At 40.5% G+C, this 17,755-nt stretch overlaps 4 protein-coding genes across 10 annotated transcripts in view; 3 read left to right on the forward strand and 1 right to left on the reverse strand.

The window, feature by feature from the left end:
• LOC133531948 (WD repeat-containing protein 7) overlaps positions 1-17,755 on the reverse strand; it is a 163,443-nt gene that overhangs the window by 43,827 nt on the left and 101,861 nt on the right. The window lies entirely within an intron of this gene.
• Positions 3,328-4,396, forward strand: LOC133532133 (pupal cuticle protein C1B-like). Its single transcript, XM_061870664.1, has 2 exons — positions 3,328-3,478; positions 3,584-4,396. Exons 1-2 carry the CDS (start codon positions 3,467-3,469, stop codon positions 4,274-4,276), a joined length of 705 nt encoding a protein of 234 aa, XP_061726648.1. The 5' UTR covers positions 3,328-3,466; the 3' UTR covers positions 4,277-4,396.
• On the forward strand, positions 8,787-9,917 carry LOC133532132 (cuticle protein LPCP-23-like). Its single transcript, XM_061870663.1, has 2 exons — positions 8,787-8,939; positions 9,043-9,917. The coding sequence occupies exons 1-2, from the start codon at positions 8,928-8,930 to the stop codon at positions 9,796-9,798; spliced, it is 768 nt and encodes a 255-aa protein (XP_061726647.1). The 5' UTR covers positions 8,787-8,927; the 3' UTR covers positions 9,799-9,917.
• LOC133532134 (larval/pupal cuticle protein H1C-like) lies at positions 13,233-14,284 on the forward strand. Its single transcript, XM_061870665.1, has 2 exons — positions 13,233-13,308; positions 13,414-14,284. The coding sequence occupies exons 1-2, from the start codon at positions 13,297-13,299 to the stop codon at positions 14,167-14,169; spliced, it is 768 nt and encodes a 255-aa protein (XP_061726649.1). The 5' UTR covers positions 13,233-13,296; the 3' UTR covers positions 14,170-14,284.

Genomic DNA, 17,755 nt, shown 5'->3' on the forward strand with positions numbered 1-17,755 from the left:
GATAAACAGTCGCCCATAGCTATGTTTGTGCCGAAAATCTGTCCGCAAACTCATTTGCGCAATACTAGATTTGTCGAACAATATGTACTTGCGTTTTTTTAAGGTGGAATCTCCTTTTTTGACAGTCACTTATTGACGGCTTATAAACATCATAATGTGTAAATAGATGCAGCACTTTTGACGATGCGGTACAACACACGTTAATTAAATACATAAAAACACATGCCTTCATAGACTGCTAAATAGTACCTTTGCCATAAGAGCAAAAAAGGATAAAAAACAACAAGATAAAAAAAAAAACAAAATAGATAAAAACCAAGTATTAGTGCTTACTTACCTACACAAACGTCAAATTGACAGTTGGCTACTTGACTGTTTTTTGTAAATAATGTCAAACGATCTTGATTTTCCTGAGGATCAAATGTCTATATAGGACTCATGGCATTTAAGCAACACAAAAATCAGAAATGAGAGTTAAAGTCTGACGCTCGCACTCGACGATTGAAACGCCTCTAACAAAATGATAAGGTGATGTGACGTCACATCATATAAATCTGTCCTAAATGTAAGGAAGATCAAGGAAATTGCCATTTTGACACTGAAATATTGCGTTTATGTGTATAGTTGTCATACAATTTATTTTTCAATCAAATGTAAGGAATCGAATGGTGCCATTGAGACTTCGGAGCCTTGTATTTTTTTATAATCTCAATATATTTTTTTAAATTCCACTTTTTTATAATGGATGGCTTATTTTCTATCCATTTAACTAAATTTTGTTATAATATTCAACATGTGTCAAGTACCCAATTGTCTCGCCTAGATGTTAGAACAAAGACTCAGTGCCACAAAAGGTATCGCATATCTGATGTATGACTTGAATGGAATACCACACAAACGTGAAATACCTAACAAATACAGTTATTAAAATTGTTAGATTATAAAGCTATGAGACTGAGTGACGTTACTCGTAGCGTAGCTTACACTGCATTGGTTGCATATATTTTATAGCTCAAAGGTGTCTAAAATACTTCTTCCTTGTCGTATCTTCATGGCTGAGGGACGTGACGACTGTCGACACTCTTCACCAGTGCTCTCCAAGCCACTCTATCTTAGGCCCAGTGTACGCTAGCCTGTAATGTGGCTTTTGTATCTAACGTTATTCTATCCGCCCAACGCATGGCCATACGTCTATCCCCACGCTTCCTGGGCATGCGGCCAGTGATTATCTGGTCCTGTCCTGCTCGGATGGCCGAAGAAACAAGTACACGTTGGGTGCAAACAGTGTGTGTTTTAATGTTTAGTTCGTCGAGAATAGATGCGTTTGTGCGGCATACAGTCCACGAGATCCAAAATTATGGCTCTAAAATGTCATAGTCTAAAACTCAGCTTTTATACTATGACATTTTAGAGCCATAATTTTCGACACCTTTATTAAAGTCACCACAAACCAGATTTCATAATCTGGGATGGTTCTTACCTATCAAGGGGCCATTTACAGAAAAGCTGACAGTCATGGGTTCTTGCTCTATTAATATCAGGACTAATCATGCTGGTGTTTCATTCTCCGTTGCTGAGGTGACAGTAATTTAACCACCAGAAATACCAGAATATAATTTAGTTCTTTAGAACTTGGATCTGTTTGAATCCATACAGACATGGGTTTAGTGCACGGTTATTGTTTTAAGTATTCGTGAAATAAATAAATAAATAAATATTATAGGACATTATTACACAAATTGACTAAGCCCCACAGTAAGCTCAATAAGGCTTGTGTTGTAGGTACCTAGACAACGATATATATAATATGTTATAATTATAAATACTTAAATACATATAAACACCCATGACTCGGAAACAAATATCTGTGTTCATCACACAAATATATGCTCTTACCAGGATTTGAACCCGGGACCATCAGCTTCATAGGCAGGGTCACTACCCACTAGGCCAGACCGGTCGTCGGGGACTCTAAAACTTAATCATGTATTATAAGTATTTTCACCCGATCGTCCTACATGGTATAGTAATTTGGGGAAATTCAGGCAAGTCAAAGTTTTCAAATACAATTGACAATTTAGAATCTGTGTAGTAAAGTTGTGCAGAGATGTTTGAATATACGTGAGGGTGAGATATATTCCAAGAAAAAAGGCAAACATTTAAGTATTTTAGGCCTGTCGGAGAAGACTTTTTAGGTATATTGGACATGCTATTTAGAGTATTCGAGCAATTTGTACTTATAACTAGCAGTACCAACGCTTGCTTACAGGTTTGCTATTACGTCTTAAAGGTCAGAGTGGCCGTGGCGACGGCGTGGGTATTGGTCTTAGCTCGCCTAACAAGGAAAATCGATTTCAAGCAAATTATTGGCTAAGGGAAGAAAGCATAAGCATGATCTTGCAATTTAGGGAGGCAAATGAAACGAATCCCACCCAGCACCCAGGTCAAAACAGATAATACCTACTTACATTGCACCTATCAACAAAAGAAACAATTTCAGAAGAAAATTAGGAGAATTTTACATTTAAATTAGTGCTAACATTTTTGTCTATTGTATTGTTGTGTTTGGCCTCTCTCCACGCAATACCGATAGTAAGTATAGTCGCTATTTTTAAATCTTTAAAGTCATGATGTTTTTATGCCGCTTATTTCTTAAATCGTTCATTACTTTAAACCTTTATAAGGCAGAGGGAATATATTTCCCACCTGATTTTGAACTTTATTTTAAAGTGTTAGGGTTCAATTTTGTATAATTCCTGACACCCTTATAAAGGGTAAAACTAGACGCTTAGTGTACGTAAATCTTCAATGAGTCAAAAACCTGTGTCGATTCCGAACTAGAATGTCGATTATCTTATTCAATCGATGGCTTAATTATTCATACATAAAAGTAATTTTATCTCAGCATCAAATGCGACAAGTTCATAAAACTCTGATCAACCCATATATCCTTTAAATGACATCCGATTATTTTAAGAAAAAAGTAACTTGACCAAATACTAAACCTAAACACCAAAACGGTTGCTATCAAAATGCTGTCTATCAGATACCTACGTATTCTAAATTTTAAGCTGAAATAGGTCTCACAAAAATTAAAACTGGCCCTGGGTGATCTGAGTTTTGAGATTTATTATGTTATTTGAAGAAATTAAAATAATTTAGCTAGCTAAGGAATTTTCCATGCTAGTTTGAAAGACAATTAATGTGCTTCAAATTTATTAAACAAAAACTTACGAGTAACCCAGATTTTTCCATCACAAAAACCTACAAAAAATGTCTGAGCTTAGCACCTTAAACACCTTTTGGAACAAAACATAATTCGGTCCTTCTAAATGACATTTCGAACACACATGTCAATACAGCTTCCTACATTTCTCCCGCCGCTTTTTATCTCGCCCGCTATAAATAGTGTGTCCGCCGTCGAAACGACATTCAGTAGCCTTCGCGCAGTCTACAGAAGTGCACGATGAGAGTACTGGTCAGTTGAACCTAAATTTATTAGCTCATGTGGTGTGCAATATAGTGAAGTGACAACGTCAAGGATTGCTCGATTGTTGAGGTTAACGGTTTTGTTTTGTTACAGATTGTCGCCGCCGTCCTCGCCTGCGCCGCCGCAGCGCCCTCGGGCCTGCTGGCTGGTCCCTACGGCCATGGTCTGATCGGCCATGCCGCTCCCCTGGCGTATGCTCATGCCGCACCTCTGGCTGTAGCTCACGCCGCGCCTTTGGCTGTGGCTCACGCTGCAGTCCCCACCATCTCCCCCGGTGACATCCAGGGCGCCGCCATCGACGCTCACGTTGAAGCCGCTGACCACGTCCGCGCCGCCGTCGACCAGGCTGCTGAGCTCCACGGACAGGCCATCAACGCCGCTGAGGATCACTCGTGGCAGGCTGTTGATGCCGTGAAGACCCATGAGGCTCAGGTTGATGGTGCCACCGCCGGTGTCGCGCCCATCCTCGCTAAGCAGCTGGCTGGTCACGCCGGAGTATACGCCGCCGCCGCTCCCGCGCTCGCGCACGCCGCCTACGCCGCGCCCATCGCGCACGCCGCCTACGCCGCTCCCATCGCGCACGCCGCGCCCGTGCTCGCGCACTCCGCCTACGCCGCCCCCATCGCGCACGCCGCCAGCCACTCCGTGTCCTCCCAGTCCCTGCATCAGACCCACCCCGCCCCGCTCGTGCACGCTCCCGTGATCGCTCACGCCGCTCCCATCGCGTACGGCGCGCACGCCGGCTACGCTCATGCCGGACTCGCTCATGGCCTATCTCACTGGTAAATTTATAGAATATCAAATTTGTGCCAAAAACGTTCTAATACTCAATTGTTTGGACTTTAAATTAAAACAGACAGATAATAGAGAGGCGAGGATGTGTAAATAAAGAAAATAGTCAATTTATTATTATGTTTCCTTTGACCCCCATTCTTTTACTTCCTACCTATACGACAACGCGGAAGCTGTCAGCCTCTTGTCACTATCTATTCTAAGGGTCAAGACACCTATCGACACCTATTAAAATCAACATGTACTTGGTCAAATCGTAGGCGTGGTATTCAATGTTAATTTTAAGGTGACAGAGGCGTTTCCCACGAGCTCATACGAGCATTGTTTGTAGTTCTCTCAGCTGTTTCGTACAACGATTGCAGGAGCTGATATAATAATTAAGATAAAAATAAGAGGCCAGTTATGCCTATAAGGAATTGTCTTGTTATTGTCAAAGAATGGTGTCACATGAATAGCGGGCATTAAATTAAATTAAATGAGATACAGTGATCTGCATATTTACACATAATAATATGTTGATGAGCAAATAAAATGTACCCACCTGAGCAAATTAAGTCATTAGAAGTTATGGCCAACACTTTAGTTACCTCTTTGTAGCTGTATTTTTGACGTTAAACCATTTACATTAAAAGCTTTTATTGCGCGAAAAATAACAAAGAATTAACAAATCCTGACCACGTCAAAAGTCAAAGCTTTTAAGATCAATCTAGCGGCACTTAAACTCATAATCATAACGACCTTTATAGACAATTGTAACATTGTTCCAAAGAACGTGAGTATAGTGGTGTAACCTCATAAATATATAAACAAATGGCCTTTTCGCACCGGTGATAGCGTCCGTGGCGAGTGGCTAGTCATCCGGTGACAACATATGGCCTTCACACACCGCCAGACACTGTATAAAACACCATCGTACCTTACCTTAACCTTACCCTGGTAAGGCGCAAAGCGAATATATGCAAATATCTATCAAAGGCAATATTAAACAAGAAAACCGCTAAGACTGGAGCAGTATGATCGTTGGAATTTATAAACTTAAGATAATGTGTATCAGTGGTGAAGAATCTTGACAACACGATTCTCATCTCATCATAAGCTAAGTGCTTAAATAAAAACGAACCTAAATTATGTAGCTCCAGTACTTTTTCGGATATCTACACACAATATCACTATCACTCTTCATGGGAAATAATAAATAAAATGACCTTTTCACATTGGCATTGGACACTATATAATACAAAGGTACACATAGCGATAAAACGCAGTGTGGCAAGTAATGACAAAAACTTGTATCGCCTGTTGTGTCTGATAAATTTGCACTATCAAGACTTGAATGAATAGGCTATCATAACAAAACACATCTCAGGTATGTCGTTCTAAGTTCTAATCGGGAATGATAATAGTTTGCTACTTAATAATTGCATCATTTAAAAATCCAGACAAAGCTGATTAATGAAAGCATTCCAATATCTAGGACAAAGATACATGTACCTACAAATGCAGAAGTACTCCGTGGGAAAGATTGTTCCTCCTAAGGTATCGTGACAAGAGCCGATTTACGTAAAGTTGATAAACATCGTCCCCTTATATTTCATACAGAAAAGAGAGTCAAATAGAACAATAGACGGGAAATTATAAAGCTATTGGGTTACACACATTTTCAAGCATATCCTCGCTAACAACCAACAAAAAGACCTTATACCAGTTCTACAGTTGCGTGCACCGGACATTCCGACTTCGCAACCGATAACAAAGACATCAGCTTAATGTATTATTTATTAATTATATTATAACAGAGTATACATTATAAAAGATTATTTGGTTGACTTTATGTTGTGCCATCGTTTAAAAATATCAGGAATGCAACTGTTTGTCACATCGACACAACATTTCTTCTGGATTCTTTATCATCAGCCCATTTTATTTACAACACATAATCCGCGATAGTTCCCAACCGGCTAATCGTGATTTGAAGACTAAGATCTTTGAGTTTCATCGCATGAAAAATCCCTACTAATACAATGTAAACTCCATATAACGCCACTCGATATAACGATTGACTCCCTACAACATCAACATTTGTTGGGTATAGTTGGTTTACTTGAGTATTAATTTTTCTCTATATAACGAAAACTCTCTATACCGTCAAAAAACCTCAGGTACCTTGAGTGTCGCTATATAGAATTAAGCTGTATTATAAATGCAAAAGTAACTCTGTCTGTCTGTCTACGCCTCTTTACGCTTAAACCGCTGAACTGTTTTAAATGAAATTTGGTATGGAGATAGTTTGAGGCCCGGGGAAGGACAGGATAGTTTTTATTAATCATCATCATCCCACGCATACGAAGTTGCGGACAGATCCTACTATTAAATAAATGTAATAGAATTGACGTATAATTCTTAGGGCAATCCGATGCCGACGCGTGATATGACATTACATTACCGTCATCAATATCTCCCAACTAGATCGCAATTACGTTCTTGACGCACAGACCGCATCCGTTTCCGCATTGACAACCGATTAAAGCAAAAAAACCGCTCCGGGCAGTCCAGAAAAATACAAACTTACAATTGCCGACGGTGAAAACTTGAACTAGCGACACCGTGTATTATATTCCGCTTCAGCCGTAGACAGTGGCGCCGCTGCTAAAAGATTATATATAAATTGGTAAGAGCAGCGTACGCGCAACGAGTTCAAGTTCGCTTCACTTTCGTTACACTTTTTGGAGGCCAATGAACTTCTGCGGCCTTGGGAAGGCTGCATTTACACAATGTGTGTAATCTTTGTAGAAAGGATAAGGATTGATATTGCATCTTGAATATTCGATAGCGAATACAACGTGACACAGAAACTGATTTGTTAGATACATTTTATTAGTTCAAAAGGTAAGCTACTTAAAAAAACGAATTAAGGCCTAATATTCTTTCCACACATTATTACAAAAAAATCCAACTATGAATAATTAAGGCATAGAATAAATGTACATGAACAATACAATGTTTTAGGAGTGGTCTTGGCGATTCCGCCAGAATATCGCCCTTCGTTATTTTTATTCTTGAGTACAAATATGTAAAGCATGAATATTGGGCACCACAATGCATATTATGTTTACCAGTAAAGCTTGATTGTATAATTATACCTATCTATTCAACCTGATATCTGAGAGTGATTCTGAAAGTACTGAAACAAGAATGTATCTTAGGTGTCCCTGTGAGAACCCGACCTCGCCTCTAACCCACTTACTAACGAGTGATTAGGTGTTTAACGGCAAACAAACAGTTGAAAACATAATTGCTGGCCAACTGACTATCTCAACCTCGTATTCCACGCCAATAGTCATGCATTAGCAACCTTGATGGATCAACTTAGAGTTGGTATTCAAATGCAATGGTTATGAGATACGATGGGAAAGTACTAAGTATGTTGGGACCGAAAGGTCAGTGCGGCCGTCACAGGCCCGCGGCTCTATGGTGTAGTTGATTACGTAAACATAGGGTTAGGGATAATGTACAGACAAATACATTCATGGAAACCAAAAACTGTGAATAACCTAACATTGAAAGGTGAACCACTACAGTTAATAGACAGCGAAGAATTCTAGATTCCAAGAGGTCCGTGCAAGGAAAGAACACGACCTATAAGAAGCCGACCATTTTGAAATTAATTTAGATGAATTTAGGCAAAAAGAAAATCGGTCTTACAAACGGTTTTACTCATCATAACTCTGTAATAAAAATGTTACTAGATGTTTCAATGTGTTCTGTCACTTTATGCGTTTACATTCAAGATCAATGTATCTGATATGTACCACGTATAAACATCGTCACAAAAAAAAGTGGTTTTGCACTGACCGGCAATAATATGAATATTTTTTAAAAAGCCAAATCTAGTTAACTTTAAACGACGTTTTAGTATTAACTCTTAAAATACGATTAAAAATAATCCGTAAAAAGTACAAAAAAATATGCTTATCTGCATCCGAAGCTGCCAGTGTTATAATCTACGAATATACAATAAAGTACACCTAACATCAGCATGATTGAAAAGAAACCACAATATGATCTCATTCCAAATTGGATGCATTAAGATTTAGACATAGCTATTTGAACAAATTATAGAATTGCAATAGGAAATTGGTTTAATATGGTAAAACAATAGCATGCTATTATTTGTCCTTCTTTTCTGTGTGTTAAACGTCTGTTAGGTTTTAGAAAGTATTATAGATGTTCGTAATATACTAAAAATCTTTAAGGTTGTAGAAAATCTGCAAACTCTGTTCAAAGTTCACAACAAGTACAACATTCGCACTCTAACCTCTTTATCAGGTCAAGATTGTCCAGGTTAAGATAACTGTCAACTTTACTCATGAATATGCAAAATTATAGAGCGCTGAGTCAAATACAGCTGTATTTATTCACATTAAAACATTAAAACAGGTACATACTGATATACAAAATACACATAGGTACCTATCAAAGTCAAGCCTGACGTTTGACAAGTGTATAAAATTAGGTTTACAGAATTGTCAAAACGGATATTTCCTACATTTCTCCCGCCCCTTTTATCGCGCGCAGTTGGTATAAAAAGTGTGAGCAACGCCGAAACAGCATTCAGTAGCCTTCGCGCAGTCTACAGAAGTGCACGATGAGAGTACTGGTCAGTTGAGCAACTGTTTAACGTTCCCACGTGGTCTTTGTGAAGTGACGACGTCAAGGATTGCTTCAATGTCGAGGTTAAAACGGTTCGTGTTTTGTTACAGATTGTCGCCGCCATCCTCGCCTGCGCCGCCGCAGCGCCCTCGGGCCTGCTGGCTGGTCCCTACGGTCATGGTCTGATCGGCCATGGTGCCCCTCTGGCTTACGGCCATGGCGCCCCTCTGGCTTACGGCCACGCCGCCCCCTTGGCTGTAGCGCACGCCGCGCCCCTGGCCGTGGCTCACGCCGCCATCCCCACTATCTCTCCTGGTGACATCCAGGGCGCCGCCATCGATGCCCATGTTGATGCTGCAGACCACGTCCGCGCCTCCGTCGACGCCCACCGCGAGCTCCACGACCAGGCTGCCGAGCTCCACGGACAGGCCATCAACGCCGCTGAGGATCACTCGTGGCAGGCCGTCGATGCTGTGAAGACCCACGAGGCTCAGTTGGACGGTGCCGCCGCTGGCGCCGCGCCCATCCTCGCTAAGCAGCTAGCCGGCCACGCCGGAGTGTACGCCGCCCCCGCGCTCGCGCACGCCGCCTACGCCGCGCCCATCGCGCACGCCGCACCCGTACTCGCGCACTCTGCCTACGCCGCCCCCATCGCGCACGGCGCCAGCCACTCCGTGTCCTCCCAGTCCCTGCAGCAGACCCACCCCGCTCCCATCGTGCACGCTCCCGTGATCGCTCACGCCGCCCCCGTGCTCGCGCACGCCGCTCCCGTCGCGTACGCCGCGCACGCCGGCTACGCTCACGCCGGAATCGCTCACGCCGGCTACGGTCACGCCGGTCTTGCCCACGGTCTATCCCAGTGGTAGACTATTAGATTTACAAAAAGTGCCAAATATTTTTTATTACTCAAACGTTTCGAATTTAAATTAAAAACAAAACCAACAGAAGAGGCGAGGATGTGTAAATAAACAAAATAGAAAAATTACTGCTCTTTTTTTACTACCCTAAATAGGAATTGACATTATTAGACTTGGATCAGTAATTTATATAAAAAAAAAACAATAGTCTTATCCCAATTTTCCACTGATTTTACTTTCACTTCCACTATTATGCTATGCAATTATATTATTTATAGTACCTATTTAGCCACATTATGAAATCCACAAGAGATCCTCTATTATTGTTACTGTGGTAAGGTGCGAAGTGACACAGAAATCAAAATACTTAATCGTATTTTAGTGTAAAAATACCTTTAAAGCTATGTCCATACCTACCTGTTTTTACATAGTGTTCACATACAAGTTTGTGTTTTACGCGATTAGACTGAAATAGGATTTAAAGCAGCCGAGCGAAAAATCGTTGCCGAAATTCTCATCAAGCGGACGTATAACGCTATTTGAGTATATTCGTAAAAGCAGTCGTAAAATATGAGTTTAGGAAAACTCCGTTCAATCTGTTGATAATTAATAGGAATCTGGCTGATTACACAATTTGTACTTAAATGTATGTTAACTGATTCATGGTTTTCAACAAATTAACGACATAACGAAATAACATTTAAAAACAAATTGGGCGGCACGAGAATAAAATAAAGGCGGTAAAAAATTACACCAAAATGGAGACCGATTGAATTTACAATGTTGTGTTTGTGTTATTTTACTGATTTTAATTGAATCTTGTATAGGTTTAGTTGTTTCTTGCTGCCAAGGTATGGTTCTTCGTAGTAATAAAATATGAACTCTTATAATACCATGATAACTACTGATGTGCTAAAATAATTCTAGCACATCTAGCAGCTAGATCAGTGTTTCTTAACCTTGCAGCTAGATCAGTGTTTCTTAACCCAGCAGCTAGATGTCCAGTAGCGGCAAATAATCTATCATATTTTTTTCAGATAAATTTGCATAACTTTTTTTGAGGCTAACGAGGATGAAACATCGATCTATCTAGGTTTTAATGTTGGTAAAATTTGTTCTTATCGTAAGTGTCTTCAAATAAAAAAAAAACAATATTTATAGCATACATTTATGGTGTGTGTGAAGTCCCCAATCCGCATGGTGCTAACGGGGCTGCCTGTTGCCAATGCGTGCGTATATGTATATTATATTACAACTCGTCCGTTAGATCGTACAGATGGCAGTGCTTGCGAAAATATTCATTTTGACTATATTAATTTCATCCCAGAATGATCATTTTCATAATTAATGTCGCCAAGATACTTAACTTTTATATGCACAGTCAAACACATTTGTAACTACACCCAAAAATAAAATATCCGCGTTTAAGTAAAAACTCGTACGATATATCCGACTTTCCCCTATATAGATAAATAAATATAAAATAAAAACAAATGAATGCTCATATCGGAATTCGAACCCGGTACCTCTCGTTTGGTCATAGGATAGTTTTTATCACAGAAGTCTTTGCTGTAAAATCGCGGACAGAAGCTAGTAAAATATAATCTCAAATAAATTGCAACCAAAGTGTAAGTATGTGAAAATTACTAAGTGTATGTGTAAATGCTAAAATGTGCCAATTTTATTGCCTTGATTGATTCTTTAGTTTTTACTATTATATTTATGTAATATAACTTAAGAGGTACGAGACGCAGCAACACTGAAAAAAATATACCTATTATTGAAATGCCTATTGTGTCACGACTATCACTTAATTATCATATTACAGTAATAAATATAGCTAGTTTTTTTAAGTGATACTGCTGTTTTTGAAATGTGAGAGTTATTCTTAGGTACTTCTAAAAAAAAATACAAAGAAATTGTTCGATATCTCGAAATTATCGGGAAGATTAATATTGGGGGTCGATCAAGCTCACTACTCGGAGCAAGTATGACCTGTTTTGACCAATTGAATGTGTATTTTTTTTTGTGGCGATACATGATCTTGTCGAAATGCAGGTAAGTTTGTTCTAGCTTGATTTACGTCAGATGATGTTATCAAATTTAACCATTTAGCTTGGTGACCGAAGCAATTTGGTAAAAAAATTATTATTGCCATTTATTTATTTAATCTTTATTGCACAAAAGAAAACCTTATAGTACAAAAGGCGGACTTAATGCCATGAGGCATTATCATTTTTTTTATTTTTATTGCTTTACCGAAAAGCGATTGGTAAATAAATATAAAAGGATATTTTGTACCTACTAAAGTCCCATAAATGTCATTGGTATTGGAAGAGGACGAGGTTGGGAATTCGTAATCGTAAGCCTTACCGCCAGGCCATTAACGGTACTTAAAGTAGGTACGAGGGGCGAACCGAAAGTTTTTAGAATAGATTTTAGTAATTAGGGCGTTACTCTTTATTTTAATGTGTTCTTTAACTCTTTCTTTTTATGCGTACAAATTTCCATTATGGCAAGATGACCCTGAAACGCATACGGCTTCTGCCCTTATTGTATGGCAATTTGGATCTCCAGAGGTTTTGTATGAGATTCATGAGGTACCCATCGAGATTAAAGATTAAGTCGTAAAAATAATTAAGTTTTTTTTTTACTGGTGTCATAGGAGTACTTATGGATGTCAAAATCTGCTGATATGCAACTTTTCTGTCAGTCTTTTTTTATTAAGCGCACTACTGCGATGGAAACTTTTGGAGTCGCTGTTGAATTATATGTTTCTCTACAATCATCCGTTAAAGAACTCATTATAAAAATATAGTTAACGGAAGGGTATTGTTACATTATTGTTGACAGATTCCACTAGGAAAAGGTATCGTATAAAATTATGACATGAAAGAATTATCAAGTGTAAATTAGAATAACGCTCGACATTGCCAGCAATCCTAAAATACAACTGAATGACATTAATTTTCAAAAACTATATCCCTCGTTTTGTAATATAATCTCAAAGAACTATCAGTGTTGCCTATATATCGTTGTTAAATACAAATAATAATATTATGAGTGTTATATATTTTATTAATTGTACTTTTAGGCAATTTTACGTTTGTCTCCGATAAAACCATCGTCTCTAACAAGACTTATGCTCACACAAGGTAGATTAACATTGCATCCTGTTTATTTAGCCTTTTTTATTATATTTTGATATGTTTAAAACCACATGTTTAAATCCTGCACTCTTTTAATAATAAAAGTAATAGGACATGTAGATTAATGAAGACTTGAACTTGTATAACAAAAACATATTGATAAATACACACACAGTTATCAAATTCGAACCTGATGTTTGACAGGCAAGGTCTATTATAAAAATTGGTCCACAGAATTGTCAAAACGGATATTTCCTACATTTCTCCCGCCCCTTTTATCGCGCGCATTTGGTATAAAAAGTGCGAGCAACGCCGAAACAGCATTCAGTAGCCTTCGCGCAGTCTACAGAAGTGCACGATGAGAGTACTGGTCAGTTGAGCAACTGTTTAACGTTCCCACGTGGTGTCTTTGTGAAGTGACGACGTCAAGGATTGCTTCAATGTCGAGGTTAAAACGGTTCGTGTTTTGTTACAGATTGTCGCCGCCGTCCTCGCCTGCGCCGCCGCAGCGCCCTCGGGCCTGCTGGCTGGTCCTTACGGTCATGGTCTGATCGGCCATGGTGCCCCTCTGGCTTACGGCCATGGCGCCCCTCTGGCTTACGGCCACGCCGCCCCCTTGGCTGTAGCGCACGCCGCGCCGCTGGCCGTGGCTCACGCCGCTGTCCCCACCATCTCCCCTGGTGATATCCAGGGCGCCGCCATCGATGCCCATGTTGATGCTGCAGACCACGTCCGCGCCTCCGTTGACGCCCACCGCGAGCTCCACGACCAGGCTGCCGAGCTCCACGGACAGGCCATCAACGCCGCTGAGGATCACTCGTGGCAGGCCGTCGATGCTGTGAAGACCCACGAGGCTCAGTTGGACGGTGCCGCCGCTGGCGCCGCGCCTATCCTCGCTAAGCAACTGGCCGGCCACGCCGGAGTGTACGCCGCCCCCGCACTCGCGCACGCCGCCTACGCCGCGCCAATCGCGCACGCCGCGCCCGTGCTCGCGCACTCCGCCTACGCCGCCCCCATCGCGCACACCGCCAGCCATTCCGTGTCCTCCCAGTCCCTGCACCAGACCCACCCCGCTCCCATCGTGCACGCTCCCGTGATCGCTCACGCCGCCCCCGTGCTCGCGCACGCCGCTCCCGTCTCGTACGCCGCGCACGCTGGCTACGCTCACGCCGGACTCGCTCACGCCGGCTACGGTCACGCCGGTCTTGCCCACGGTCTATCCCATTGGTAGGCTATTAGACTTACAAAAAGTGCCAAATATTTTCTGATACTCAAACGCGAATTTAAATTAAAAACAAACCCAACCGAAGAGGCGAGGATGTGTAAATAAACAAAAAAGAAAATTACTGGTTTGTTTTCTTTTTTACACCAGATCCAGAGGGGCAGAGGGCTCCGCCATAATGCCAAACGTTTGCGTCGTATATTATATCACTCTTCCATATTAGTGCATGCTTATCGTTCGCTACGGCGCAAGCGATTGACATCTTGGCGAGGCACCCAGGTCTGTAAGCTCATTAATGTCACTACTTGTGAGAGCTAATACGTTATATAACACTTTTCAGAAAGTTAAATAGCACTTATATGTTGTCGTTTTTCAGTAGGAAGAGGCGGCAAATTTAAAAAATGTAGTCGCGAAGGGTTGTCCGCTCATAGAAAATGTGGATTTCGCGCCTTTTTCTACTGACAAACTGGGTGTGCCAGAGTACAGATTATAAATTAGGGTTTTAAAAACGTTAGCGATAGGTATTAAAAAAAAACAGTCTTAGGACGGACCAGTTTAGCCTAGTCTGTACCGGTTTATCCCAGCGCATAAATAAGGATGAACTGGTTTGGCCAACGAAAAACTAGTTTGTCCTAAAATCGGGTTTGCCCTTAAACATATGTACTAGTATTATAAACCTAAATGAAAAACCGGGACGTACACTTGTAGGTAGTATACCAGCAGTAGGGGAATTTGTTGTTGGTTGAATAAATCCAAAAGTATGATTAGTCATTCATCTCATTTTATCTTATATTAAATTTTGATTATCAGTATTTAAAACCACCGTCAGTAATTATTTGTAATTAATCAACAAGTTTTTTTTTTAAATACAAAACCCTTTCATTCTGCAATTATCCATTGCCCGTGGGATAAATACGGACAACAGTGCTGGCCTAAGGTATAGACATGCGACAGTGGTCCCTAGCGGTTTATACAGCTAATATCTATTTAAGGAGACTCTCTGGGCTTATACTCATATAGCGTATATAACAATTTCTAAGCTCTATAAACCACGCGAACGAAGTTTGCAGGCACAGGTAGTTCAAAATATATGTAAATTACATGAAACCTCGAGAAGATATCTGACGACACCTAGCTTGAAACAGGTTCACAGCTTCCCATCACGATTTATATCTGAGCATCAAATGTGCTAAGGACTATTCCCTAAAGGCGGTCCGGGGGATAACGGGTGCCGGATCCTCCAAAACATGAACAGCCGTAATTATCCGCTATCCGGGATTATCCCACCCGCCCCTATAGCCCTGTGCCCTTCATTCGAAGACTTATAGACCATAGCTTATTTCCGAAGAATCGGAAGCACGATTAAAAGCCCAGTTCATAAACTTTATATGTCACGCGGGTGTAGCAACACTATTTACACCGTGAGAATGGTGCTTCGTGACCGTCGGCGCATGCGTCAAAGATCATGCGCAAGGCTGATCGTACGCGATCGTCTGTGCGACTATCGCAAAACAATACCGTAAAATGTACTCCAAAATACGAAATTTAATTTAAATTTTAAAGTTATTATATTTGGTAGGTATGTTGATATACACGGTATAACACGAGAAACCCGGATGATTTTAATAGTGTATTCCTGATAACATTTATTTAAAGACTAAATTGTCATAATATAAACTTTTCTGGAATTGGGCTAGTTTCAGATTTACTACCAATAAAAAAAAAACATCTTATTGTTACTTAGTGCAAAACGCCTTTTTGATCGTTGTCTAAGTACCCTCAAGGCAAGCCATATTGATCTTACTGTGGGACTTAGTCAATTTGTGTCATAATGCCCTATAATATTTTTATTTTATTATTTAAACCACAATCGCACATCACAAACGCCAGTGTATACCCGGCCTTATCAGTCATGCAATGCTCGAATCCAAATGGGTTAGTCTTAGTTCATTGTTTTACCCTCAATTAAAATAAAACCCTAAACTCTACGTAAGAAGATTCCATTTCGAGTATCAAAGTAATGATTAACTTGGGTGTTGGCGTGGATGTAATTGTACATTTGATATTGAAATTTAAATGAGCGAAAAGCCAAATAATTACTGGTTTTTGTCAATCAATATGTCAATGCAACCGTGGTTGATTATAGTTAGTATTTGTTTACATCGAAAGTTTCGCTGCTAAGTGGTTTGCAATTATGTCTTTACTACCTACACAGTAGTAATTAAGTGGGAAAAACTTACAGTAGCTTAAAGGCAAATTAAATTATATCTTGTATTGGGGTAACTTCAAATTTGGGGTAATTCTGAAAATAACAAATATCTACTAAAATAGCATTTTCTGCTATACATATAGTAACCATCCCTATAATGGAACTGGCACTAGTAATGGGATGGTATAGAAAAATCCTGTAAAATAAGTATTAATCACTGGCAACATTTTAACAGAAACAAGAGCAATAAAGAAGCAAGTTTTATTTTTCATTGATAATTTTTAGTTTTAAAATGAATGGCACCACACATGCCATAACTGGTCAAAAACACATAGTTTTCATTCGGTAGCAATATTGAAACCATGCAATAGCAGTATCTACAATAACAATATACATAATGGATATATGTATACAGATGACTACTATAACAATATTGTACCAAGGATGCTGGCGGCATTTCCTCGTTGTATCGCAATACAGATACGTTGTGCGTGGTAGCCGCCAGCTCTTCGGTCACCAGTTACGTCAACCAGACGTTTCGCGATTTCTCCAAAAAACTTGTGCGCGCTGGGACCCCATTGCAGTATCTATAATTAAATACATTGAAAATATAAACGACGAATAGGACATTCAACTTTTACCGCATAATGCGGTAGAAATTTTGCAGGTGTCGGTGACATATCAAAAAATACTTCAAGCAACAGTAAGCAAGCTGCCTTGGTAAGCGTTTCAGTAGCGTAAGTGTTGCTAAAGTGTGAAAGACTTCTATTAGATATTGGACCCAGGTAGTGTTGCCATCTCTACAATTTGGAAACAAGGACAAGACGCGTGAAAACCCCGGATTTTAGAGTCCAGAACCCGGACATGTCAACAGGTTTTTTAAACAGTGTGCGTGTGTCGCGGGCGGTCTAAGGCTTTAAATTTTTAAACCCGGACTACAAATGAAGTCCTCCCCGGACGCCCTCTAAACTAGGACAATTCCGGGGAAACCAGGACGGATGGCAACCCTAGACCCAGGTATGTCCTAAACTACGTCCAAAAGAGAGGTATGGGCACTGTGAAGTTCATCTCGCTTTGTGTGGTAGGGCACAGCACAGCGGATGTCCTTCCAGATCTAGAGCAGAGCCCAACTGGGGAAGTACCTCCACCTTACAGAAAACCGCAGCCAAATAACACTAAACCCAGTAGGGTTCCCAATAGGGTTTAGTGTTATACTATGAGTACATAGTGTTATGTTCCTGCCGGTGAGTAAGGTTGCCAGAGCTCAACGAGGGTGCGGCTGTTAGGGTCGGCAACGCGCATGTAACTCCTCTGGAGTGGCAGGCGTAAATAGGCTACGGAGACTGCTTACCATCAGTCGGGGCGTATGCTTGTTTGCCACCGACG

This window comes from Cydia pomonella, chromosome 26 (genome assembly GCF_033807575.1).
Source record: "Cydia pomonella isolate Wapato2018A chromosome 26, ilCydPomo1, whole genome shotgun sequence".
Classification (NCBI taxonomy): Eukaryota; Metazoa; Arthropoda; class Insecta; order Lepidoptera; family Tortricidae; genus Cydia; species Cydia pomonella.